Below are 27744 nucleotides of genomic sequence, written 5' to 3' on the forward strand. Positions count from 1 at the left end.
GGGCTTTCTGTGGGTTCTCACAATCAGCCATAGCTGGGTTTGCTGCTTCCTTCCTTTACGTTGTTGATCATGAGGATGAGCCCATAATAGGCTCATCCACACACAACCACCATTAGAGTCGGAGGAGTATCTACCCAGATTCCATCCCCAGGTTTTACTGAGGCTCTTCGACTCTGACTGGGCACTCCTCTGACCCTAACGGCAGTCGTGTGGACCAGCTGTTTTTGTACTACAGCTCCCATAATGCCCAGCCACAGCGGCCAATAGCCAGGGATTGTGGGAGTTGTAGGCCATCATTTGCAGGAGGGCCGAAGTTGAGCAGCTCCGGTTTAAGGCCACAATGAGACGGGGGCTGTAGTCGTGCATTGGTGGCGCCCTTGCTTTGCAGGCGGAAGGTCCTAGGCTCAGACCCTGGCAGCATCTCCAGGTGGGTGAAGCTCCCTTTTGAAACACTGGAGAGCCACTGCTGGCCAGGGTAGACCACGCTCAAGTAGATGGACCAAAAACTTTGACTCGGCATAAAGCAGCTACCTCTGTTGCTTTCACTGAGGAGGAGAGCTGGTCTTGTGGTAGCAGGCATGAATTGTCCTCTTGGCTCAGCAGGATCCATCCTGCTTTGTATTTGAATGAGAGACGACGTCCATTTAGATCCCTGCTGAACCAAGAGACACCTTTTGAAGTGGTGATTCTCTTGTGTTTAGCAGGGGGAGAGCAACTGGCCCTATCCAGCCCCAGCACAGCATTCCTCCAGTGGCTGTTGCTGGTATCTGCCTTATGTTTCTTTTTAGATGGTGAGCCTTTTGGGGGACAGGGGACCATCTTATTTATGTATTATTTATTTTTCTGTGTAAACCATTTTGTGAACTTTGGTTGAAGAGCAGTATATAAATATTCGTCGTAGTTTTAGTAGTAGTACCTGTGAGCACTGCAAGATATTCCCCTTAGGGGATGGGGCCGCTCTGGGAAAACTACCTGCGTGCTTGTATGCAGGAGGTTCCAAGTTCCCTCCCTGGCAGCATCTCCAAGAGAGGAGAGCTGGTCTTGTGGTTCAACCCTTAGTTAAACAGGGACCGCCCTGTTTGTATATGAATGGGAGACTTGATGTGTGAGCACTGTCAGATATTCCCCTCAGGAGATGGAGCCGCTCTGGGAAGAGCAGAAGGTTCCAAATTCCCTCCCTGGCTTCTCCAAGATAGGACAAGAATTTTTTTTTATAGGACAAGAATTTTTTTATTGAACCAACAAACTACCAAAGCATACAGTATAGGGCTGAGAGAGATTCTTGCCTGCAACCTTGGAGAAGCCGCTGCCAGTCTGTGAAGACAATACTGAGCTAGATAGACCAAGGGTCAGACTCAGTATGTGGCAGCTTCCTATGTTCCTATTTTTAAAAGATTTGTATAAAAATTGTAAATTTTATATAGTCTGATGCTATCTCATTGAACATTATTATTTTTTCACTTGGTTCGGTGCTGTTTTCTGGTGAGACCTGGGCCTCTAGAGTATCTAATAAGGAAGGTTGTTATTTCTGACCAGATGTCTCTGTATCTGGTGTGTAGTGCTGATTAGCACACAACAGGAGAACTCTGATCTAGCAGTTCCTTCTTGCAAAATATGTAGTGCCTGACCCGGGAAGCTGAATATCCCAGCTTGCACACTGAATGCTTGCACTGAATTCTTGCAATTTTAATAAAAAAATTCTGAATAAGTTCAGGTTTGAAAATGGAGAAGAGGGAAAATAAAAACACGTGTGCACATTTGCAGCATTCGGACTTGAAAACCTGCTATGAATGGTAGATAAATGTGAAATATTTATTACAAGTATTTTGTAGTACCCATGTTTTGTAATGAACATTTCAACGATTCTTGTGGCTGGTCAGGTTCCCTGAGCTTCAGGCAGGGGGCTCTGTGCATCCCGAAAAGCAAAGCTTTCATTTTAAAAAATAAAAATAAATCCCACCACAAAGTTACTCCTCACCTGAAGTGGACTAAGTTATGGGAAACGATACGATACAACTTGTAGAGGTAACGTGTTGAGGCCACAAGGATTCTGCTTTGCTGGGTGGCGCGTTTTAGTTTGATCATAAACCAATTCAGGTTGGCAGCTGCAGGTGGAGGCCCCTCGCAGCAGAGTCCGAGAACGAGGGCCGTGGGGGGGGGGGATTCAGACAGGGCCCCACAGCACCACTCGCACCAGAAGCTGTATTCTACCACTACTACTACCACTTCTAATTCCTGAGATTTCATGGGGTTCTGTCTATGGGTTTTTACCAGAGCTGTGATGCAAGTTGTCCATGGAGAACCTTTGGCTTGAGATTTGGCTGGGAGCGTGGGAGCAGAAGGGGCTTCCAACCACCCACCCCCGGGACCCCATCACTTGTTTATTAACCTGCTCTCTCACTTCAATGCAACGTAGCACATGTTGTTGTGGTGAAAAGATCTGTGGGGTAATTAAAAATAAAATGGCAGCCAGCAGCAGCCATTGGGAGAAGTCCTGCCAGGAGCCATGCTGGCATACTTGCCCGGCTTTCACCCCACCCCTGGAATCCCCTCCGTTGCCACCAGCTCAGAACTAATTTCAGCTTCCCTGCAAAGCCATAAGCTCTAGGAAGTTCAAAATGAATTAATGCTAACATGCTTTTATCTGGGGCTTGTATCACACAGCAACTGCAGGTGATGGTGACAACTTAAATCTGTGCTCTTTCTCCCAGGAACGGGTCTATGTTTACCTCCTGGAAGGAGAAGCCGGGCTGACCTGCAACGATCCACCCCATGAGTTACCGCAGGAAGGGAAGCTCAGGTAAGCCTGATCAACAGTGCAGGTTTGAAACAAACAGAGCACCAGAGTTTCTAATTGTATAGCGAAAGAGACACATTTGCAGTAATGCAATAGCAATATTATAATCTCCATATCTCGTTGCAATAATTGTGCTACCATAATGAAGGGTTCATTACTGACTTATTGACTCAGAAAGAGAAAACATCAGCTAGCGCATTCCAGCTGTGTCTTTGCTTTCCGTTCAGGGCAAGAAGATCCCCCCACTCCAGTATAAAAGGCTTTAGCCTGTTCGCTGCCTCTCTTCCTCCTCCAAATCTTACAAGATTTGCAGGTGTGATCCTTACCATATTGATTCCAACCGGCCATTGATCTAAGAGCTACCATTATCTTTGCGTTTACAAAGGTAATGGTTCTCCTCTAGCTGTGTTAATGCTAGAGAAGCGCTGTTGGTTGGTTTGGACTGAGGGTTTTTCGTTTTGTTTTGCAAATTGCAAGGTAGGACGGAGTCAAATTGCCACGAACAGTCACTCCTGACTCTACAACAGACAGTTTGGGGAGCAAAAAGATGGCAAAGGGGGTGGTTAGGGGAGCGATGCTTTTGCCATACATTAAATACTTACAGAGGTAAGGTGGTTAATATTCTTAGTTTATTCAGCTAATTAATGAAGCTTGCTTGCCCGTTTCAAACATTCAAAAAATGGGCCAGATTCCTCTTAGAAAATACTGTCTTTTTGGATTAGGCCAAACCTTCCTCTTTCTGCCCAAGATGGTGTGGCAGGAAAGACTGGGGTGGTGGGGAGAGAGGTCAGACCCAGGCCAGCTGAAATCTGTAGGGGAGACAGCCCTGTACCCGCCCCCCGCACACATGGTCTCGCCCAGACCAGTTTCTGACCAGGAAGGAAGTTAAATTATTGACCTGGCTCCTGGGAGGCTGGAGGCATTTTGTGGCTCCTGGGAGGCTGGAGGAATCTCCTCCCTACCTGGCTGTACTGGCCTCTGCTGCTTGTTCTTGGGTAGAGGAGGGAGTGAAAGGGGCTTCTTTAAACAACAGAGGCCTTTGAAGAGAGTTGGTTCAGGCTGTAGGACCATAATATACTTTGACTGTATTGTCCGACACTTTGCTGTACAGTTCCATTCTGGTGGATGGGGGAGTGGGAGATATTTTGCAGGGGACTGCCTGCAACGCCTTGAAGTCATCCAGTGGTGGTGCCAGGGGAAAAATTAAGCAGGGCACAGAAGGGGCAAAGTGAGTTATGGCTGGGCGGCCTGTGTCATGCATATTCGGTTTCTGAAAGAGAAAGGGGAGGCCAGCCACTTTTCTGGGGGAGGCACTTGCCCACTCCTGCTCGCCCTCTGGAGTCGTCCCTGAACGGAGTTGTTTTGATTTGTTTTGTTTCTTGGCCTAGTATCTTGCAAACTGTAATGTACAACTGATTGTTCTAATTGTAGCATAGGAAGAAGGCAGAGTAAAGGGTCCCGTCGCTCATCCAGTTCCACCACCCAAAGGCCTCCTACTCCTTTAACCAGTTCCACTTTCGCTGCCCCTCATGCCTGAAAGAAATTCCTTCATCAAACACCTGTGTGGGTGCCACTACTTTCCTTCCTCCAAATCCCTCCATACGTTTCCATGAAGAGTTGGGCACAACTGCCTTCGTCTCCATAGTTCCCTGTTGTCATTAGACCCGTGTCTGTGTCACTGAAATCGATGCATCTCCTTCCAGCTCTCCAAGGGAGGAGATCTGGTCTTGTGGTAGCAAGCATGAATTGCTTTGCTAAGCAGGGTCCACCCTGGTTTGCATTTGAATGGGAAATGACATGTGTGAGCACTGTAAGATATTCCCCTGAGGGGATCGGCCCGTTCTGGGAAGAGCACCGGCATACTTGCATGCAGAAGGTTCCTTTCCAAGATCCCTCCCTGGCAGCATCTCCAGATAGGGATGAGAGAGACTCCTGCCTATAGCCTTGGAGCCATTGCTGCCAGTCTGTGTAGGCAGTACTGAACTAGATGGACCAAGGGTCTGACTCAGTATATGGCAGCTTCCTATATTCCCTGGTTTATCCTGGCTCCCTGGTTTATCCCTTCGCCTTGGTTCCGTATTCCCAGGTTTATCCTTTCATCATTTCCCTGTCTTGAATTATGGATAGCAAATTCCTTGGGGCATGGACCTATCCCCTTGAACTTGCATTGGTCATCACCATCATCTAGACCAGCTGACCACCCCCAACCACTCATCAGCTGGGGTTCTCAACCTTGGGTTCCTAGATGTTGCTGGACTTCAGCTCCCATAATCCCCAGCCACAATGGCCCCAAAGTTGAGAACCCCTGAGCTAACACAACCATGGTCACAATGTGCCCTGTAAGAAAGTCATCAACTACAAAACACTTCCAGTGCAGCAAAATATGTCAGATGACTCTAGTAAGCAAGCCAAGCCATGCACCAGGAGATTAATGTTCTTCCAGAGTAATTACAACCGATTTTAGTTAGCTGTGGTAACTTCTATAGCAGTTACTTCTGCCTTTGGCCAGAGAATTGGAGATAAGGAATGAGCGAGATGTTCTTGGTGGTTTCCAGATAGCAGACTTTACACCACAAAAAGTTTTGTGGTGCCAATTTAAAACAGCAGTTGAAATCTGTTGCCTCCTACAACGAGCAAATACAGCTTTGCTTTTTTTTTTGGTAACGCAAATGCGACGTTATAGGGCTGTAACGCAGTAATAAAATCAGAAAGAAGGCATGGAAAATGTGAAGGGGACCTTGTTCACAGTGCAGGGCCTGCGATGTCAAGACAAAGACACTAGGGAACGGCACTTAAGGGATAGGTTGTGACACTGTGGTAGTGTGCAACGCCCTTGCCATCCCTTCCACCCTTCAGGTGGATGGCTTGAGATTTAAAAGAATAAACTAAAGCATCATAATGTATTTTTATCCATTTATATGTCCATCCTTTGCTGTTAAAAACCACAAAACATTCAAGCAGTTGCAAAACTGTTCCAGGGATTGTGTGGGAGGCGCCTTCATGATGTCACGAGTGCTAGCCAGTTGCTGCTGTCTACAGACAGCTTCTGCTGCACACTTGCAGAACTAGCTTGGATGGCTTTAAGAGGGGCTTAGACAAATGCATGGAGGTCAGGTCTATCGATAGCTACTAGTCTGGTGGCTCTAGGCCACCTCCAGCCTCAGAGGCAAGATGCCTCTCAATCCCAGTTGCAGGGGAGCCACGGCAGGAGAGGGGGCAAGCAATCGCTCACCCCCTGCCTGGGGGCTACTTGGAGGCATCTGGTGGGCCACTGTGGGAAACAAGATGCTGGACTAGAGAGGCCTTGGGCTGCTGCTATGTTCTTTAGTTTTGGTATTGGTTTTCCTCCCTTCAGAGCATGACCCTGGAGAGGGAAAGGTGCACATTTAATGAGTGGTGAGGATGTTTCTAACTAGCCCTGCTGCTCTACAAATGTTCACCTAAAGCTTATTAGTTAAAAAGTTGGCCGGGGGGCGGGGGGGGCTGTGTTCATATGGGGAAGAAGTAGCAATGCAAAGAGAGAAAAGAGGTGAATTTCACATATTGATTCAGAATCAGTCTACCAAAACTTTGGCAGGAGGCCTGTTGCTAGCAAATTACCTTGCCAGTGTTAACAAACCAATTTGGAGAAAGGGCAGCAGCTATTCTGCAACTGAAAATCCCTTCATGGACCCAGCTCACACTGCAGTTCAGTCTGCAGGACTTTTCACACCCGTTTGGCTTCCCGCATCGGGGTGAGAGTGGCAGACGGCAGGCCGAGCATTTCTCTCTGTCTAAGCGCCATTGATCCCTGGCTAATGATACAATCCCCATTCCGTTCGCTCGATACTTCCTAAGCACTCCAGGCCAGCCTCCAGCGGCTCCAAATTGGAGCGTCGACAAGAAGAAGCTGCAGCAATTTATTATAATATCCTCTTGGGAGCCAGAAAATGGAGAGTGCATAGGAAACAGAGGGGGCCCTGTGGTGGCTTAAATGTCTGGGTGCCCTTTCTTAGGAAGTCAGAAGCACCCCCACCGTGAGGCAAAGGGAGGTGAACAGCTCAGGCTGTGGCTGAGCCAAAAGGCACCCTCCAAGCTCACCTCCCATTTTTCATACTGCCAGCATGTTGGTCCTCGGGTGTGCACAGAACAGGCTGGTCTGGTCCGAGTCTGAACCGGGCCGGGCCAGTTTGGTCCGGCACCACCTTGAAACACGCCCACCCCCCACCCCCGGGTTGGTCCAGGGGGGGTTCGCGAATTTTTAAAATTTCAAATTTCTTTTTACATTTACCCCCTTTGGGGGGGGAGTCACTGAGTGACCACCCCCTCCCACTGGTGCTGTCAGTCAGCTTCTGTTCTTTTCACTGAGGTTTGTGCAGGAGAACTTCCTTTCAGGATTTTGTCCCATATGAATGTGCAAGGTGAGAGCTGGGTGGGCCTTGCAGATGTTCTGCTTAAGGTACAAAAATGAACTGGGCTGGCCATATGATTCAACTGAGGAGGACATCTTTTCAAAATCTGACCTCTCCTTTCTGTCCCAAGGCACCTGGCTGAGCGGTCTGCTCTCTGCCAGTCTTGGTTTTGACAGAGAATATTGCTCGGTGCAGGTCAGACACTTGGCCTGGTTTTGGCAAGTGTCTGCAAAGGGCAATAAAATCTCCTATCTAGTATCTAACAGAGAGTGCTTTTTTACAGGGGAAATCATTGAAGTGAATACACTTTATAGGGCCAGATGGGACCCAGTGCAAAGGCAGTGGGGATACCATAGCTAAGCAAATTTGAACGTAGATAAAAAGTTAGTACACCCACTCACACCCCGAGGGCAAAGGACATTGTGCAGGATGCAGCAGAGGAAATCTATCCCAGGGCAGGTCTGCTCTTTCTGAGGCTGGATGCCTGCTCTTAGCGGCTGCTAAGTGACCGTTTTTGTTTTGTTTATGGCTGATGGCTCCTCCTCCTCCTCCTCAATTTAAAATATTTATATCTCGCCCCTCCAGCACACTACTGCTTAGGGTGGCTCTAAAATTAATACAAGTTAAAAGACCAGACTAAAACTGCATTTAAAAGTTTCAAATTAAACATTATAAGCACAAAGCTGAAAATTAAGAAACCTACCAGATACGAGCAACATTAAAAAGCCTTTCTAAAAAGATGTGTCTTTAATTGCTTAAAAAAACAACACTGATATGCTTACAAGTTGTCTTTAATATTTAATAGGGGAGGTGAAATTTGTTTGTTAATTTGTTCAGTTGCATCTAATTGGCTAGTTCTGAAGCCAGTATCAAAACCAGAGAATGTCTGACACAAGGCCATAGAGAGAAGATATTCGGTGAACTTTTTCTAGTGCGGGTGTGTTCTTTAAGTTCACCTGGAGCAATGGAGATGTCCCACAGTGAGGGCAGTGCCCTCCACGTACCCTAGAAAATGTCCCAACTATATGTGCACATCAGTTAAACATTAAAGACAACTTATAAGCCTATCAGTGTTTCTACTAAAAAAGCAAAGACAAGCAATTTTAGCAATTGTCAAAATTAAAGACAACAAAGAAAGACCAACAAAAATTTGTTTTGTGGCCATTCAGGGCCCTTTTGTCCCCCTTATTACTGTTTCTTCCTGTGCCATTTTCTTCTTGCCCTCATTGTCCACAGCTTCACTTGCCCACACTGGCATGTAACCCTGTTGGCTGAGGCAACCCATGTGACCTTCCGTAGGCGCTTCTGCAATGCCGTCATGTCAGGTGTAGAGCTGTAACTTCAACAACAAAGCCTCATGGGTTGCCACAGCCAAGAGGACTCCGTGGCAGTGTGGGCAAATGATGACGCTAAGGACCACCGTAAGGGCAAGGAGGAAACAGGGAAATAGCACAAGAAGAACAATGTCAAAACAATTTGCAAGAAATGGCAAACATGGCCAAGGACGGGAGGCCCTTTGGGATGGACACAAGAAAAACGCACAGAACAAATGAAGTTGTTTCAACTCAGCCCTGATTTATACTAAGGCTGAGCTGAAAGTTCTCACTAGAGAACTCGAAAGCTTGAGTGCAGGAGCCCCTCTGTGCCAAAGCTGGGGCAATATCCAGGGGGGGGGCAATGAGAAAGTCTTTCAAAGCTGCAGGGCTGACTTCTCACTGGTTATTCTTGGTCGCTATCCTTCTTGGTCGCTATCCTTCCCCCTGCCCTTAGAACTTTGCTTTGCTTCCCCTTTGGAGGAGGTATAAGGGTGGAGCTGCTCTCAGCAGCTGACTCCTGCTGTCCATCATTGTCCTTGAAGACAATGATCTCAGATTTGTGGTGCACTCTCGGGTAACCTCCAGGCTTGACTTCTGCAATGCGCTCTGCGTGGGGCTGCCTTTGCATGTAGTTTGGAAACTTCAGTTGTTTCAAAATGCAGAGGCTAGATTAGTCTCCAGGGTTTCTCGGAGAGACTGTATTATGCCTGTTTTAAAGCAAATGCATTGGCTACCAATAGGTTTCTGGGCAAAATACAAAGTGCTGGTAAGGTAAAGTGTGCCGTCGAGTCAATTTTGACTCCTGGCGCCCATAGAGCCCTGTGGTTTTCTTAGGTAGAATGCAGGAGGGGTTGACCATTGCCTCCTCCAGTGCACTATGAGATGATACTTTTCAGCATCTTCCTAGATCGCTGCTGCCCGATATAGTACCAGCGGGGATTCGAACTGGCAACCTTCTGCTTGTTAGTCAAGCATTTCCCCACTGCGCCACTTAAGATGGTAATTACCTTTAAAGCCCTAAAAGGCTTAAGTCTGTCTGGGTTACCGGGCAGAGTGCCTTCTTCTGCATGATACCCACCACTTAAAGGTCATCGAAAGAGGTCCGACTCTGGATGCCCCCAGCTCATCTGGTGGCAACTTAAGAGCGGGCCTTCTTTGTAGTCGCTCCTAGGCTGTGGAATGCGCTCCCTATAGATGTTCGTGGTTTAACATCTTTAAAAAGGTAAAGTGTGCCATTGAGTTGGTGTCGACTCCTGGCGACCACAGAGCCATGTGGCTGGCTTTTGGTAGAATACAGGAGAGGTCTACCATTGCCTCCTCCCTCGCAGTATGAGATGATGCCTTTCAGCATCTTCCTATATTGCTGCTGCCCAATATAGGTGTTTCCTATAGTCTGGGAAACATACCAGTGCGGATTTGAACTGGCACCCTTTGGCTTGATAATCAAATCATTTCCCTGCTGCGCCATTTTACCATCTTCTAAAAGCACCCTTAAGATGCATTTTTTTAGCCAGGCTTTTAGTAATTCCAGAATGTTTTAAATTGTTTAAAACTGTTATTTTAATAGCTGTTTGGGGTTTTTTTTTACTGTATTTATCTTTGTGAACCACCTAGAGCCTTTGGAATCAGATGGTATATAAATCAATTCAATAATAATAATAATAATAATAATAATAATATTGTAGAAATAACAACCAATAATTTGCAAGAACAAACCAACTAATGTACAGTAGGGATGTGCACAAAACCGGTTTGCCCAGTTCGGTTCGAATTCAAACCAGGTTTGAACCAGGAGGGGGTGGTTCAGTTTTGGTTTTGCTCGAACCTCCCCCTGGTTCGGTTCGAATTCGAACCATTTCAAACTGGTTCAAACTGGTTCAGACTTCCAAAAATGGGTAGGGTGGTAGCTGGCACCCAGGGGTACCTGCCACCCAAACCCTAAAGCAATCGGACACTAGTACGATTTTTAATAATTTTTTTTGGGGGGGGGAATTCCTCATAGGGTATAATGGGACTCGAACCAGCCCATTATTCCCTATTGTGGAGCACCCATGGGTGCCAACAACCATGCAAACCCCAAAGCAATCGGACACCCCTATGATTTTTTATGAATATTTGAAATATTTTTTATTATTTTTCTCATAGGATATAATGGGACCCGAACCAGCCCATATCCCCTATAGTGGAGCATCTAGGGGCACAAAAGTGGGGTGGGTGGTAGACACCCAGGGGTGCCTACCACCCACAAAGTTCCAAGTTTATCAGACACTCCTCTGATTATTGGTGAATTTTAAAATTATTTTGGAATTCCTCATAGAGAATAATGAGGATTGCAGCAAATGTATAGCTTCACGTCAGGAAGAAAGGGGTGTCCTAGAGTGGAGTGTGGTGGGTGGTAGTTCCCAAGGTGGACAAGGAAGCTATCAGAATTATTTGAAAGGAATTGGGCAAAAGGCTGATTTTAAAGTGATTTTTGAAGTTTATGTGTCTTTAAGGTTAGCAGATGAGAGTGGATTCATGGTTTGTCATTGAAAATTGCCTTGGGGTTTTGTGGGTGGTAGGAACCCCTGTCTGTCTACCATCCACCCCACTTTTGTGCCCCTAGGTGCTCCACAATAGGGGATATGGGCTGGTTCGGGTCCCATTATACCCTATGAGAAAAATAATTGAAAATATTTCAAATATTCATAAAAAATCGTAGGAGTGTCCAATTGCTTCAGGGTTTGGGTGGTTGTTGGCACCCATGGGTGCTACACAATAAGGAATAATGGGCCGGTTGGAGTCTCATTACACCCTATGAGAAAAAATATTTTTCAAAAATTCATTAAAAATTGTACGAGTGTCTGATTGCTTTAGAGTTTGGGTGGCAGGTACCCCTGGGTGCTAGCTACCACCCCACCCACTTTTGGAGGTCCAAACCTGTTCTAACTGGTTCAAACTGGTTTGAATTGAACCACCCCCTAGTTCAATTCGAATTCGAACCTGCAGCTCGAACCTAATGGCTGGTTCAGTTCGAATTCGAACCTTCAAAACACCCCGGTTCAAATTTGAACCCGTTCAAATTCGAACCGGTTCGCACATCCCTAATGTACAGTGCAGCAAAAATAACAACACAAGAGCTCGGATATAAGATCAGTGGACCTGTAAAAAAAGAAAGTAGTATATCACCTAAATGGAAGATTAGATTAGAAAATAAACTCGCCAGGCTTAGATCTGATGATAGTAAATTGAAAGATATGAAAGACAAGAAGCTGAAGAATGAAAACACCAAACAGTATCTGATCCAAAAATACCACCTAGATTCAAGGAAAATTAGAGAAGTCCTGGAAATAATAAAGCAGCAAATAACAGCAGTGTCAAAGAAGATTAGCAGATATGAAGCCAGAACTACACAACACAGGCAGAATCTCCAATTCCAGTCGAATCAGAGACGTTTCTACCAAGCATAGAAGGAGAAACTGCAAGAAACCTAGAAACACCAAATAAAGAAGAAACAGTGCAATTCTGGGGAAAATTATGAGACAATCCAATAGATTATAATAAAGAAGCAGGCTGGATGAAAGAGGTCAAAAATGTAACCAACAAATGCAAGATCTAATAATAACACCAGAATTAGTAAGTGAAAGAGCAAAGAAAATTAAAAATTGGACTGTGCCAGGCGATGATGAACTGCATGGCTTTTGGCTTAAACACCTAACAAGCCTTCATAAACAACTATCAAAACAGTTCAATCACATTATGAAAGGCGGTGATATTTAACAATGGCTAACAACTGGGAAAACTCATCTCATCATGAAAGACCCAGCAAAAGGTGCAGTTCCAAGTAATTATAGACTGATAACCTGCCTGCCAACCATGTTCAAATTATTAACTGGAATAATAGCAGATGAAGTGATGCAACACTTATTAACTAACAAACAGCTGCCAGTTGAACAGAAAGGAAATTGCCCGAACACCAGAGGCACCAAAGACCAGCTGCTGATTGACAAAATGATTTTAGAAAACTGCAAGAGAAGAAAAACCAATCTAAGTGTTGCATGGATTGACTACAAGAAAGCCTTTGATTCATTGCCTCACACATGGATACTAAAATGTCTAGAAACAACTGGTGTCAGCAAAAACATTCAGATATTTATTTAAAAAAGCAATGAGCATGTGGAGTACACAGTTAACAATCAATGGCGAGACACTTGGACAGGTTAGCATTAGAAGAGGCATTTTCCAAGGGGACTCACTATCCCCTCTATTGTTTGCAATCGCCATGACCCCACTTTCACAAATACTAAACAAAACAAGCCTCGGATACCAAACATCTAAAACATCCAGTAAAATCAACCATCTGCTGGACATGGACGATCTGAAGTTGTATGGAAAGTCCCAGTCAGAAATCGAATCACTGCTAAACACTGTCCATATATTCAGTAGCGATATAGCAATGGAGTTTGGACTAGACAAGTGTGCTGCATTAATAATGAACAGAGGGAAAATAACAAAAACAGAAGGAATAGAACTGCCCAATGGAAGCAAGATCAAGAACCTGGAAGAGAAAGGACATTACAAATACTTGGGCATTCTCCAGGCTGATAACATCGCACACACTGAAGTGAAAAGAAAAATTGGAAGTGAATACATCAGGAGAGTTAGAAAAATCCTCAAGTCCAAACTCAATGGCGGGAACACCATACAAGCCATAAACACCTGGGCTATATCTGTTATCAGATACACTGCAGGAATAAAAGACTGGACCCAGGCAGAGCTAGAGACGCCAGATCGTAAAACCAGGAAAATCATGACCATCAATCATGCTCTGCACCCCCGCAGTGATGTCAATAGGCTATACCTCCCTCGCAGCTCAGGTGGAAGAGGAATGCTGCAAGTCCATCAAACACCAGAGGAGGAGAAAAGAGGCCTTGAAGAATATATCAAGGACAGTGAAGAAGATGCACTTCAAATGGTCAATAATGAGAAACTATTCAACACCAATGAAACAAAGCAGGCCTACAAGAAAGAACAAGTCAAGAACCGAGCAGAAAAATGGAAAAAGAAGCCCCTGCATGGACAATATTTGCACAATATAAGTGGAAAATCAGACATCACCAAGACCTGGCAATGGCTTAAGAATGGCAACTTGAAGAAAGAAAAAGGAGGGTTTAATACTGGCTGCTCAAGAACAGGCACTAAGAACAAATGCAATAAGAGCAAAAGTCGAAAAGTCAACAACAAACAGCAAGTGCCGCCTTTGTAAAGAAGCAGATGAAACAGTGGACCACCTAATCAGCTGTTGTAAAAAGATCGCACAGACTGACTACAAACAAAGGCATGACAAGGTAGCAGGGATGATACACTGGAACATCTGCAAAAAAATACAAGCTACCTGTAGCCAAAGATTGGTGGGACCATAAAAATGAAAAAGTTGTAGAAAATGAAGATGTAAAAATATTATGGGACTTCGAACTACAAACAGACAAAAAACTGCCACACAATACACAAGATATACTGTATCTGTAGTCGAGAAGAAGGAAAAACAAGTCAAAATAATCAACATAGCAAAACCAGGTGATAGCAGAATAGAAGAAAAAGAAATAGAAAGAATCACAAAATACAAAGATCTACAAACTGAAATTGAAAGTCTGTGGCAGAAAAAGACCCAAATAATCCCAGTGGTAATTGGCGCCCTGGGTGCAATTCCAAAAGACCTTGAAGAGCACCTCAACACCTTAGGGGCCACAGAAATCACCATCAGCCAATTACAAAAAGCAAGTTTACTGGTAACAGCCTATATTTTGCGACGATATCTATAATAACCAACAGTATTGATGATAACATTCAGCCATCCCAGGTCCTTGGGAAGGACTCAATGTCTGTATAAAACAAACCAGTCAATAACACCTGTCTGACTCTGTAAACAAGAAATAATAATGTCTTTCCCCAGAATCCACATATCCAGGGTATTTAGGGGCAGCAGGGGGAAGGAAGGAGAAATCATGGCAGATGATGCAAAATAGGTGAAAGGTAAAATGTTAGGCATCCAAGAGAATGGTAACCATTTTCAAATGGTTCTCAAAACTCTCAAGATCTTAATGGCAGCCATAAAACGTTATTTCAAGGGGTGAATGAAAGGACAGCTGCAAATGCCTCCTCCCATTTTCATCACCTGTGGATGCAGCAGCTTATCCATGCTGTGTTCAAAGAGCTGGGGAGAGGGAATAACCAGTACCTATTGATTCTTCAACAAACCTCTGAATATGGACATTTGGGAATACATGTGGCATGCAGAATAGGAAACATGGTCTTTTATTAACTTTGTTCCTGCTTCAGACAGAAGCTGCTGGGTGCACCATTTCATGCCCCAGTCCAGGCTATTAAGGCCAGGCAAGTGCTAAAAGGACTGAGAGCAAACAGACCGTAAAACCAAAATGGGGACCATAAAATGCATCCAGCTGTGGTCGAGCTATCAAGTCACTTCCGCTCACCAGAAGCATCCTGGTGAGCAAACAAGGGAGGAGAGCTGGTCTTATGTTCGCAAGCATGAATTCTCCCCTTTGCTAAGCAGGGTCCACCCTGATTAGCATTTGGATGGGAGACTACATGTGTGCACACTGTAAGATGCCCCCCTTAGGGGAGGGGGCCATAACTCAGTGGAGTTACTTGCCTGCTTGCATGGAGAAAGTCCCAAGTTCCCTCCCTGGCAGCATCTCCAGGTAGGACTGAGAGAGACTCCTGCCTGCAACCTTGGAGAAGCCACTGCCAGTCAGTGTAGACAATACTGAGCTAGACCGTCCAATGGTCTGACTCAATATATGGCAGCTTCCTATGTTCCTATTTGCCACTGGGAGTGACAGCTGGGCAACCCAGGGCTGAAGGGCCACTGAGCTGCCTTGGCCATGCATGTTGGTTACAATGGCACCCTGGTGCTGCTGGGCCTCCGTAAGTGGGTCCTATTTGCTCTCTCCAGGACCACTGATAACCCTGCCCAGCTGGTTGTTTCTAGAGGCAGATGGCCAAACAGCTCAGTGTAGCAGCCCTGATCTCAAAGTTCTCCAAAGAGAGCTTTTGGCCAAGATCAAGGTGCTTTCAGGAATCAGGGGTGAAACCAGGCAGGGGGTTGCCATGTTTTTTTGTTCTCCCAAGAAGGGCACTGGGTCTTGCATGCCAGCCATGGCCCCTGCACGTGACATCACACACGGGGAAGTGGCCAGCACCCTGAAGGCCCTGCATGGCCCTCCAGAGCCCATTTTCTAGCCAGCTTCCTTGTCGGCTGGGTGTTTTCTTCGTTCTCTAAAACACCCAGCTGACAACAAAGCCAGCTGGGGATGAGGCCAGCCAGAGGGTGGGGTGTGCCAGGCGGCACCCAGAATCTGGGTGGCTTGGCTACTTTGAGCCCCTCTGCTCAGTTATAGCTCCACCCCCTGATTCCTTCCTTCCTTCCTTCCTTCCCTCCCTCCCTCCCTCCCTCCCTGTTTCTTTCTTTCTTTCTTTCTTTCTTTCTTTCTTTCTTTCTTTCTTTCTTTCTTTCTTTCTTTCTTTCTTTCTTTCTTTCTTTCTTTCCCAACACCTCAGTCTCAAGGCAGGTGTACACCTCTTTTGCCCCGTCCTACTCACTTTGAGCCAAGCTGGGCTCAAAGTGTATACTGCATCTTTCAGTGCATCTCCACTCTAATTCTTGTGCCAATTCTTGAGTGCGGGGATGGAGGCCTAGCTCAGCAGGAGAGCATCTCCCTGCTTGCACGCAGGAGGTCCCAGGTTCCCTCCCTGGCGTCTTCAGGTGAGGCTGCATGCAAAAGACGCCTGCCTGAAACCTTGGAGAAGCTGCTGCCAGTCAGAGTAGACACTGCTGAGCTAGATGGACCAAGGGTCTGTCTCGGTAGAAGGCAGCATGCTGTGGTCCTTGTGGGAAGGTTCAGAGCTCAGTGAAAGAGCAATGAATGGACGTGCATTGATTGCCCTGAAAGAAACGCTTGTGCTTGGACCATGTTCCGCTGCCCGGCTTCCCCTCCCTTTCTGCGTGGTCATCAACCTGTCCTGAGGCAGCTGGTTCTGCAAGCCTGCACCCCGCAGGCAAGAGCACAGCCCCACGGCCCTGGCCGGTGGGGCTGGAGGCCTTCCCGTCTGCAGCCAAGGCCAGGCCAAAGCCGCAGGGGGAAGTCCATGATTTCTCTACCTGCTGCTGACTTGTTTGCAGTAGATAACAGCCAGGGGCCATAAACAGCCCGGGGAGGGCATTAATCTGCTGCTGGCAACTGGCACCTCTCCCAGACTTGCCGGCGGCGGCGGTGGCAGCATGAAGCGGAAGGGCTGCAGCCCAGAGGAGGGGCCTGTGCTCAGGCGGATGGAGTCGGAGCTCTCGCTCAACGGATTCTGCACTTCAGGCAACAGCAACTGTCTTCACAGCTCAGCCCCTTTCAGAACTGTGTAGGCAAAAAGGTCCTGGCCCCAAGGAGCTTACACGGTGGTGAACACCAGGAGCGGCTCTTCCTCGCCAGCCAGAGGAGGGGGCCAAGGAGGACGCCCAGCTGCCTCTCGTTCCCAGAGCGCCCTTTGCTCCTCTTCCTCCTCCCACCCCGTGCTGCCTGCAGCCTGGCCATTCGTCAGGGAGAGCTTCACCGTTAACCGTGCCCCACGCTGCCTGCGCCCTGCGCAGCTTGTGGGCTGAGCGTTCATCAGGTAGAGCTGGGTATGCAGCTAAGCCGATGAATAGCCAGCCTGCAAGCAGCGAGAGGAGAAGCCACTCCGGGTGGAAACATCAGAGGGGGAGAGACAAGGGTAGGAAGGAGGGGATGCAAGCCAGGAACCTCGGGCAGAGGCCAAAGGCCATGTGGGGAAGGTGGGTTGTGGGGGGATCTGGAGGCGGGGTGGGTGGTCGCTTTGGCAAACTAGTTAGCGTGTTGAGCCAGGACAGAGGAGGAGACGGGCTGCTAATCCCACCTGGCCATGGAGCTGGGTGGGTGACCTTTGGCCAGCCTTCCTCCCCCAGCCTCACTCACCTCACTGGGTTGTTGTGAAGAACACAAGGGGTCCGGAGAACACCCCCCTTGGGGCCACCGCTCTGCAGTAGAGCACCTGGTTGGCAGGCAGGAGGTCCTGGCAGCGTCTCCAGGTGAGCCTGGGCAAGACAGGCTCCGGAATGCTGGAGAGCTGCTGCCAATCAGTGTAGGCCATATTGGCTAGCTGGAGCAAGGGGGGCCTGCCTTCCTGGGGGATGTCAGGAGCCTGGGCTGCTGTCCAGATGCTGTAGGCAGAGCGCAGGCTTTGCATGCAGAGGGTCCCACACCACGTCTCCAAGTAGGAAGCCCGGGATGGCTGCTGCCAGTCAGTGGAGGCAATACTGAGCTCAGAGGACCAAGAGAGGCAGCAAAGGGCAGGAGGAAAATGGGGGGAGTCAAAAGAGAAGCGGCACCATCGCGGGCATGGTAAGGGGGAGGGTTCCACTTGGAGGGAGGGAGAGAGGAGGAGCAGGGGCAGAGGCTCAGCCACAGTCGCATCACAGCGGCCTTCCGCCGGGCTGCAGGGAGGGCGGTGGGGCTCTCCTAGGGCGGAGCCCTTGGCAGTCCGTAGGTGCGTGAGTCCCGTCAAGTCAAGGAGTCCGCCTAGGACAGGTACCTGCAGAACAGTCCCACGGCCCCGTCTTGAACAGGAAGGCTGGACACCCACTTCCCGTTGGGAAGAGCCAATGGCCAGCTGGGAAGTTTGGCGTCTCTCCAATATGGGGGCAGTGGGTGGGGGTGGCAAGCTGAAGCTGCCCAGCTCCTCTAGTCCAACAGTGAATTGCAGCTGGGGGTGATGGGAGTTGTAGTCCAAGAGCAGCCGAAGCACATCCGCTTGGGAATGGCCACCCCTGGAACCCTTCACTGCCAGGGAGATGCTCCAGTCTAGAAGGCATCCGCCGGACCGCTGGGCAGAGAGCCTCCAGGGCTCCTGCTTCTGGCCCTTCCCCTCGTGTGTGTGGGTGGGGTGGGGTGGGGGGCCGGGAGAGGCAGCCAGCTGGTGAGGGAGCATTGCGGCAGCCCCTGGGAAGAGTGCTGGGGCCGCTTACTCACCCTGGGGTAATTGCCGCTCTCTGTGGGCGATCCAGAAAGTGGCTAATTACCCCCTTGGTACGGCTGCAGGCGCATTCCCCTACCCGAGAACAATCAGCCGGTGTTGGGAATAATACCAACAAATTAAACCGAGAGCGAGAGATTCAATTTGTTTCTGTCACTTTTGCAGAGCAGGGGGGAGGATGAAAAGCCGCCTCTGAATTGCTGTCAGCGGAACGGTGGGGCACTGCCGAGAGTGGCCGAGTCGGCAGGGCCCGTGGGCAGCAGGCGAGGGCAATCAGCCGGCGCTCCAGCATGGGTGTGTGGGACGTGGCTGGGCCGGCCGGCAAAGAAATGCAAATGGGAGGGAAACAGCACTTTGGTCAAGTAGCCAGGGGGGCCGGTGGGTGGGGCGCTTCCAAGACAGGGAGGGGGATGACTCATTCCGTGGGGCCCCAGCCCCCTCTGCTGTGCTGCATCGCCTTGAGCTGCTTGGCAGGCGGCTGCTCTGAACTGCATCCCCGAAACACATCAGACGGAACGGAGGGCCAGTTGGGAGCGGAAAAGGACGCCAGGGAGAAGGGAGTCTTTCTGCCCAGCCCTGCAGCGGCACTTTGCGTTGCCTGCCTGCACTCTTGGGGCTCGTTCTCTGCTTGCGGCAAGGAAGCCGGGCTTGCTGGGTGGCTCCCAAAGTGGTGACTTGGCTTCCATCTCCTTGTCTGAGAGCCCCAGCGCTTCCTCGTAGAAGGCTGGGGGGGCCCATTTCCCTGGTCACTCACAGAACAGGAACGGACCACGCTAGCCCTGCTCAGACATTAGTCCCATTCACACGTCATGTCCGACACTCGTACAACCAGTGTACAGTGTCCACTGGTAAAGTTCTGTACACAGGTATGGTTTTTCACATGCTATGCTGAGCCCATGTCTAGTGGGACACTTCCTGTCTGCACCGTGCATTTGAAGGCCCTGTATCCAGGTTCACTTTTGGAATAAATGCAGGTACAATTGAACACATGCACGCATGTGCAGACAGCTATACATTCATACCACACAATGTCTCGATAGAGCTATGACATTGTATGGGTATACAGATGTCTTTGGACTTGTTTGTGTTTTTGTGTGAATGGCTGTACCTGAGTTCAGCATAGGCCCATTCACATGTTACGTCCAACCCTTGTACAACAAGTGCACATTGTACAAAGGTACAGATCTGTGCACAAGTACAGTCATTTACATGTGAGGGTGAACACAGGTACAGAAGTACACCTCCTCTCTGCACCCTGCATCGGAAAGGCCTGTATCCAGGTTCACTTTTAAAATGAACGCAGGTACAGCCATCCTCACAAATGTGTAGAAGTGTACAGGCATCTGTACACTCTTACGACATAATATCCCAGCCAGGCTCATAACATGTGAATAACTGTAGCTCTGTACAGATCTGTATCTAGATACTTAATCCCTTGAGAGGCGTGCCTTGTGAGCCGTGAGGAGGGGCCCTCTGCTGAGGGCCCTGATCTTGCAGGGGCCCAGTTCTCTTCCACAGCAAAAGAGATTAGTTCCTGCAGAGGTGGAACAATATTGATTCATAGCGTGTGGTGCAGCATGGGGCCCCTGCAATTATCCTGTGGAACTCACAGCCATAATATTTGGTGACTGAAGCCAAGCAACATTGCTATTCAAGAATTTGTGCAATGACGTGCTGAAAAATTGCTTATTACTTTTGTGGAGAATGATGGCTATTTATGAAATGGAGAGGAGAGCTGGTCTTGTGGTAGCAAGCATGACTTGTCCCCTTAGCTAAGCAGGGTCTGCCCTGGTTGCAAATGAATGGGAGACTGGAAGTGTGAGCACCTTGCCTAGAGCACCTTGCCTAGAGCACCTTTCTTATGAGGCGGGACTACAACACCTGGGGCTTTTTAGATTAGAAAAAAGACGGCAGTGGGGAGACATGATAGAGGTCTATAAAATCATGCATGGTGTGGAGAAATTGGAGAGAGAGAAATTCTTTTCCCTCTCACACAACACTAGAACTAGGGGTCACTCCATGAAATTGATTGCCAGGAGGTCTAGGACCAACAAATGGAAGTACTTTTTCACACAACACACGATCCACTTGTGGAACTCTCTGCCACAGGATGTGGTGACAGCCAACAACCTGGATGGCTTTACGAGGGGTTTGGATGACTTCATGGAGGAGAGGTCTATCAATGGCTACTAGGCAGAGGCCTGTGGGCCATCTCCAGCCTCAAAGGCAGGATGCCTCTGAGTACCAGTTGCAGGGGAGTAATGGCAGGAGAGAGGGCACACCCTCAACTCCTGCCTGTGGCTTCCAGCGGCATATGGTGGGCCACTGTGCGAAACAGGATGCTGGACTAGATGGGCTTCCTTGGGCCTGATCCTACAGGGCTGTTCTTAGGTTCTTATGAGCACTGATATTCCCCTGAGGGGATGGAGCTGCTCTGGGAAGAGCAGAAGGTTCCAAGTTCCCTCGCTGGCAGCATCTGTCAGAGAAGGCCGAGAGAGATTCCTGCCTGCAACCTCGGAGAAGCCGCTGCCTATCTGTGAAGACAATACTGAGCTAGATAGACGAATGGTCTGACTCAGTATATGGCAGCTTCCTATGTTCCTAAATGCAAGCAGGTGCATCTTTATGAAATGCAGCAGGTGGTGCTGAGAAGATTGCACTAGGATCCTGCTGTCCATCTGGAGAAAGCATCAATTTGTGCGGGCGCAGACAATGGAAGCCTGCTGGTGTGTGGGGGACAGCAAGTGAAATTGCATTTGGAAAAGCGTTTGTCGCAGTCTGGGGGAATCTGCCCGCTCTTCCAGGCTGCTGTACAGGCCGGACATCCCTTCTCCCCTGGCTGCTCCCCCCTGGCCGGTGTGTTTGCTTGGCCCCATTCGCCTTCCCTTCCCCGCCGCCCAACCCACCCTCCCGCACGGTGCTTCCGTCCTCTCCACCCCGCCATCGGATGGCACCTGTTGCCTGATGTCACTGCCAGGTCCCCGCCACATCGTCCTGATTCACGGGCCAGTCTGCTCGCCGGAGATGTGGGCTCATCCTGGGTCGGGCACAGAAGTGGTGCGGGAGCAGCCGGCCGCTCCTCTGGAGCCACTCAGCGCGTCAGCGCCTGCTACAGCGCCACCCTGGGGGCAGTTGGGTGCCAGGTCTGGAGGCCAAAATGGTGGAGACAATGGAGCCAGGGCCATCCCTCGGCCGCCAGGGTCTGGTGGAGGGCCACCACGACCCCCTTGGTAGCAAGCAGCGTCCGCAGGGAAGGCGAAAGGGGCCAAGCGACACAGGAGGGGTCAGTCGAGACAAGGGGGAGCAGCAAGGGCCAGGGGGGAATGGATCTTCCGGCTGGAAAGCAGCCTTGAAGAGTGGGCAGGCCGCCCGGGATGAGGGCAGAGCCATATGAAGAGGAAGGCTGTGGTTCTCCGGGGAGAGAGAGAGAGACCAACCTTGTGACTGCAGGCAGGTGAAGGGGAGACGGGTGCTGTGAATCAAACCCCCTCCCCAGTCTCTGAGGCCTGACCCCAGGCAGGCAGTCAAGTAAAAGTCGGTTTTGACTCCGGGTGCCCACAGAACAAGCGTCCCCCCGCTGTGCCACTTAAGGTAGGCCAACTCTTAAGCGGGCGGCAAAAGGACTCCCAGGCTGACATCCGTGTTAGTTGAAGAACCCTGTTTAGGATCCCGGAGAGCTGCTGCCAGCCAGTGTAGAGTAGTCCTGAGCTAGATGGGCCAGGGTCTGACTCCGCAGGAAGCAGCTGCCTCTTCTGAAAGTGGCAATGGGCATTCACGTCATTTTGCTCGAGATCCAGCCACTGCTAGCCCAGGGCCACCCAGGGCTGAAACATGCCAGCCAACAAGCCTTGCTTCAGAGGCAGTGAATAAACAAACAGCCAGGGGAGAAGAACCCAGTGTGGTGCTTTCCCTAATCTCTTAGCTGCAGTTCTTTGAAGTCTGGGGCTTTGTCCCCATGCTCAGGGAAAGGGGCCTGTTAATGTTTCATTCGGGTGGCTTTTTTCTTCTTTCTCCTATTCAGTGCAGCTCCTGGGACTCCCAAGAGTTTGCAATTACAGCTTGAAAAGTTACAGATCTCTGAACAAAGCCTGCTCCAGGAACAGCAGATCTTCCGGAGCAGTGGGAGGCCTGCGCTCTTTCCTGGCCTGCCGCTGTCTTCTGGCAAATTCATTAGGAAAGAAGCCAAATGAGATTTGGGGAAGGGTGGGGCTCTGTTCCTTATTCCAGGAGTCCCCAAGCTGGGGCCCCAGTTGCTGCTGGGCTACAGCTACCATCATCCCCTGCTACAGTGCTCAGAGGGTCTTGTGGATGGGGATGATTCGAGCTGTAGTCCAACATCATCTGGGAAAAAATTCATGGAGGTCTATCAGAGGCTATTAGCTGTGATGGTTAAATAGAGCCTCTCTGTTCAGAGGCAGTCTATCACCGAATACCAGTTGCAGTTGGTAGACTGCAACAGTTGCCTTCAAACCCTTAATGTGCATAGAAGCATAGGATGTTGCCTTATCCTGAGCCAAACCCTTGGCCCATCTAGCTGAGGGGCGTAGGGAGCTTACCTGCGGCCGTTTCTGGGGACGGGGCCACGCAGCCCCTGCAGAGTTTCCCCACCAGGAGCTCCTTCCCCTGCCTCCACGCAGAGAAAGGCAGACCGGGGGGACTCTGCAAGGTATCCCCAGTATGGGCCTCGGACCCTGGGCCTGAAGTCAGATGCAGGAGGCATGGCCACTGCCCAGGAGAGGGTCCATTCAGACCCTCGATCCCACCCTCCCCAGCCAGCGTTTCTTTGAAAAGCTGACTCTCTGGGGTTTACCCCCAGCTCAGCCAGCGCTTACAAAACTATGGTGCGGCCACACCTGGAGTACTGCGTACAATTCTGGTCACCACATGTAAAGAAGGACATTGCAGAACTGGGAAAGGTGCAGAAGAGGGCAACCCAGATGATCAGGGGCTTAGAGCACCTTTCTTATGAGGCAAGACTACAACACCTGGGGCTTTTTAGTTTAGAAAAAAGGCGACTGCAGGGAGACATGATAGAGGTCCATAAAATCATGCATGGTGCAGAGAAAGTAGAGAGAGCGAAATTCTAGATGGGCTTGATCCAGCAGGGCTGTTCTTACGTTCTTATGAAAGGCACACCTCACTCTCCCAGCTGGCGAGCGCTTTGTCCCTTGCCCCACCTAACCCTACCCCACCCCCAGACACTGGTAGCCACCGACACAGCCAGGGATGGCACTCGGGACTTTTGACATGCCAAGCAGATGCTCTGGCACTGAGCTATGGGCCCCACCCCCACCTTCCTGGAGGCATCCCGTTGGCCAGTGCTTGAAGCAGGTGGCTGGACCAGATGGACCTTCTGTCTGACCCACCAGGACCTGCCTTCTGTTTGTTGCCACTGGCCTGGCCCGGGCGTGACAGGTAACATGGCATCCCCTGGTTGCTTGGCAACTGCCAAGGCCTTCCTCCTCACCTGAACTCCCTAAAGGACCAGCCAAGGGTTGGATTCCTGCCATCCATGCCACAAGGCATGGATGTCTGCCTCTCCGCCCGTTACTCAGAAAGATAATGAGAGCATGGAGGAGCTCTGGTAGGGGTGTGCATGGAACCGCCAACTGTGGTCCGGCACTGGGGTGGGGGGTAGCTTTGAATGGCGGGAGGGTTTATTTACTCCTCCCGCCACTTTCCCGCTCTGGCGCCGTAATTCTAGGAGTAATTGGGGTGGCAGGATACCTCCCTGCCGCCCCTTCCCCGCTGTTGCTGGAAAAAACTCCCAGGGGTCCTTTGCGCACGCCACAGAGACGTGAAGCGCGCGCACGATGTCTCTGTGACGTGCGCGTGCGCAAAGGACCCCTGGGAGTTTTTTTCCAGCAACAGCGGGGAAGGGGCGGCAGGGAGGTATCCTACCGCCGCAATTACTCCTAGAATTACAGTGCCAGAGCGGGAAAGCGACGGGAGGGGTAAGTAAACCCTCCCGCCGCTCTTAAAGCTACCCCCCCACCCGAACCGAACCGCCCAGGTCCGGACCGGTTCGGACGCTTTTTCAATGGCCTCCAGACCGGTCCAGGCCCATCCCTAACCTCTGGATCTCATGAAAACCCCGAGGCATCTCTTGTTTGCTGCGCCTCTCCGATCTGCATCAGTCACATGTTTGACGGGTGCATTGAAACTTCTTGGCAGAAATGTAAACTCTTTGGGCGGGGGGGGGGAATCTGCAAACCCCTTGCTTGGAATAGACAGCCATCTGTGCCCACCGCCGAAGCCCATTTATTACGACAGGCGGCTCCCCGTGGTAGGAAACAACAGTTGGTCTGGATCTCTCTGCGGGCCTCAGATGGTTGTGCGCCTGGGCGGCTGTGCACCTGGGATGCACAGCAGACGCCGATTGGCAGGAACGCTTCTCGGAGGATGAAGTGGCTGAGATCACTTGGAAACAGACTCCAGGAGGGAGGCAAAGAAGTGGGCCGTGCTACAGAGCAGCAGAACAGAGGCGAGAGGGAATAAGGTTGTTCACATGACCGTTGCTGGGATGGGGATGGGATGTTTAGGAAGGCAGGGTAGGACCTTCCCCCCAGGATGATCAATTGTTACTTGTGCGATCCATGGCATGTGCACCCACACAATCTGTGCAGCTCTGAAGGCTCGCGGGGGGGGGGGGGGGAGCCCGACCTCCAGATATCCCTTCTTGCACCGCATGAGGAGCACTGTGTACTGAGAGATTCCCCCTCAAGCCAGCCGCTCTAGGCTCCTGGCTCTGTATCTGCTTGGGCTACTTGCAGTCTGAACATACACATGATCCCAGACCTGGGTAAAAACCCCGGGCTACCCGGGGAGGCAGTGTCGGGATCTGCCTCGATCCCAGCGCTTCACACAAGCAGTCCTATCCCGGTAGGGCTTGAATAGCGCTGCTTGTGTGGACAGCCCCAGTGCTTCCTGCATCTCCACCGAGGCGCTCTGTTATTATTTCCACGCCTTCCCCAGGTGCTCAGTCACACAAACCTCTGCCAGGCAACTTAGTAAGCAGCCAGGTGGACCCAGTTGCTGTCTGCTGTGGATTCTTACAAGATGCGTTCAGGAACACCCCTCACTGAACTCAGTGCTACAGGATATGATTAACACTCTAAGCACATGGAGACTGAGTTCCCGTTGTGCCTATTCAACAAATTCTGTACCAACAGTGTGATGCCGCTGCTAAAAAATCAAATGCATTCTTAGGCTGCATTCACAGAGGCAGAGTGTCCAGATCACAAGAAGACATCCTTCCTTCCACTCTGTTCTGCACTGGTCAGGCCTTGCCTGGAGGTGACAAATGGGGGACAGTTTGGGGCCCCACATTTGAAGGAGGACAAACTGGAACGGGTTCAGGGGAGGGCAACCAAGATGATGAGGGGTCTGGAAACCAAGTCCTATGAGGAATGGTTGAAGGAGGTGGGCATGTTTAGTCTGAAGAAGAGAAGGCTAAGAGGAGATAGGAGAGCCATCTTCAAATACCTGAAACGCGGTCACGCAGGAAGCAGAAGCAGCAGCAGCGGCAGCCTTGTTCTTTGTTGCTCCTGAGGGCAGGATGAAAAGCAGTGGGTTGACATTACAAGGAAGCAGATTTAGGCTAAACATTAGGATGTTTAATCCTAATCCTAATTGTAAGGGCTCTAGAACAGTGGGCCTCATGCAGTTCTGGGTTCTCCACCACTAGAGGTTCCACGGTCTGGAAGGCCCACTCTCAATGATGCTGCATCAGATTCCTGCAAGAAGCAGATTCCTGGAGCAACGGGTTGGACCAGAAGACATCCAAGGTCCCTTCCAATTCTAGCATTTTCTGATATCCACTAAAAGCCATCATGCTGGACAGGTGTCCCTTGGACTGTTCAAGGATAGGGACATAGGAAGAAGATTCTATTCTTCTTGGCTTGGGTTAAAATCTGAGCTGGAGAAGATTCCTTGCTTCATAGGAACATAGGAAGCTGCCACATACTGAGTCAGACCCTTGGTCTATCTAGCTCAGTATTGTCTTCACAGACTGGCAGCGGCTTCTCCAAGGTTGCAGGCAGGAATCTCTCCCAGCCCTATCTTGGAACTGCTGCCAGGGAGGGAACTTGGAACCTTCTGCATGTAAGCATGATGGTGCTCTTCCCAGAGCAGCCCCACCCCCAAGGGGCATATCTTCCTGTGCTCACACATGTAGTCTCTCATTCAAATGCAAACCAGGGTAGAGCCTGCTTAGCCAAGGGGATAATTCATGCCTGTTACCACAAGACCAGCTCTCCTCCCTGTGCTGCAGCAGTTTTCTGCTCTGAGCAGAGGGTGAATTAGATAAACTCCAGGATCCCTTCCAACTCACAAGTTCTAGGATTCTGTCCAATGACAAGGCCGATTTGAGAACCCTAGATAGGATCCCTCTGCCACAGCCTATTTTTGAGACTGTTTTATTGCAAACATGGTTTTCTTAGGCATTTGATGAAAACCACCTGCCTGGTGGTGTAATGAAAAGCACAGCTTACAGTTTTGAATAACAAAAAGAGTTTCTTTTTAAAACAAAGATCATGGGGTGCTCTGGAAGATCAGACATTTGAAATGTAAATAAATGAAAGGGGGGTGTTGTTTGAAAAGGGACTGCATGATTTTAGAGCCCATTGTTTGAATCTGTTGCAGCCTAATGAGTGAGATCTGAGTGTTTGTGGCAGACAGCTGAGGCTCTTGTTTCTCTTTCATAGAAAAGCTGGTATAAAAGTAGAGAAAGAAAGAAAGAAAGAAAAAGAAAAAACCCCAAAACACAGAAGACGAATTGTGGATCTCCCTAGAAGGGAGCCCAACTTTTTTGGAATGCCAGTAAAACAACACAGATAGCAGCAAACTGAGCCCTGGTTCATCTGACTGCCTTGTCCCTCCTCACAAACTTCAGGAGAACTGTCTGCCTGCCTTTTATTTGTTAAAAACACAGCAGCAGCATTGAACTGAACTTTTGTTTCTTGCCTTAGTTTTCTAAAATATACATGAAGAATGATTAAAAACAAAACAAAACTGAAAAACTGCTCTGGAGGAGGAGGTCCGTGACATCACAGAGAGCCAGCCAATCAGGGTGGTGCACAGCCAGCTCCAGCTGCAAACAGAAAGGACAGGTTTCTCTCCAACCCCTTTCCTTAAGGCAGGGGTTCTCAAACCTTTTGATACCATAACCCCCTAAAATAATATATAAAACGACATGATG

The 27744-nt window shown here is 49.6% G+C and overlaps 1 protein-coding gene across 3 annotated transcripts in view; it reads left to right on the top strand.

Moving 5' to 3' along the window:
- PDE2A (phosphodiesterase 2A) overlaps window positions 1-27744 on the top strand; it is a 434647-nt gene that overhangs the window by 318038 nt on the left and 88865 nt on the right. For all 3 annotated transcript variants that reach the window (XM_053307709.1, XM_053307711.1, XM_053307710.1), the window contains one exon: window positions 2712-2800. In XM_053307709.1, the coding sequence (XP_053163684.1) occupies window positions 2712-2800 (89 nt within the window). The remainder of the gene's footprint in view (window positions 1-2711; window positions 2801-27744) is intronic.

This window comes from Hemicordylus capensis, chromosome 3 (genome assembly GCF_027244095.1).
Source record: "Hemicordylus capensis ecotype Gifberg chromosome 3, rHemCap1.1.pri, whole genome shotgun sequence".
Lineage (NCBI taxonomy): Eukaryota > Metazoa > Chordata > Lepidosauria > Squamata > Cordylidae > Hemicordylus > Hemicordylus capensis.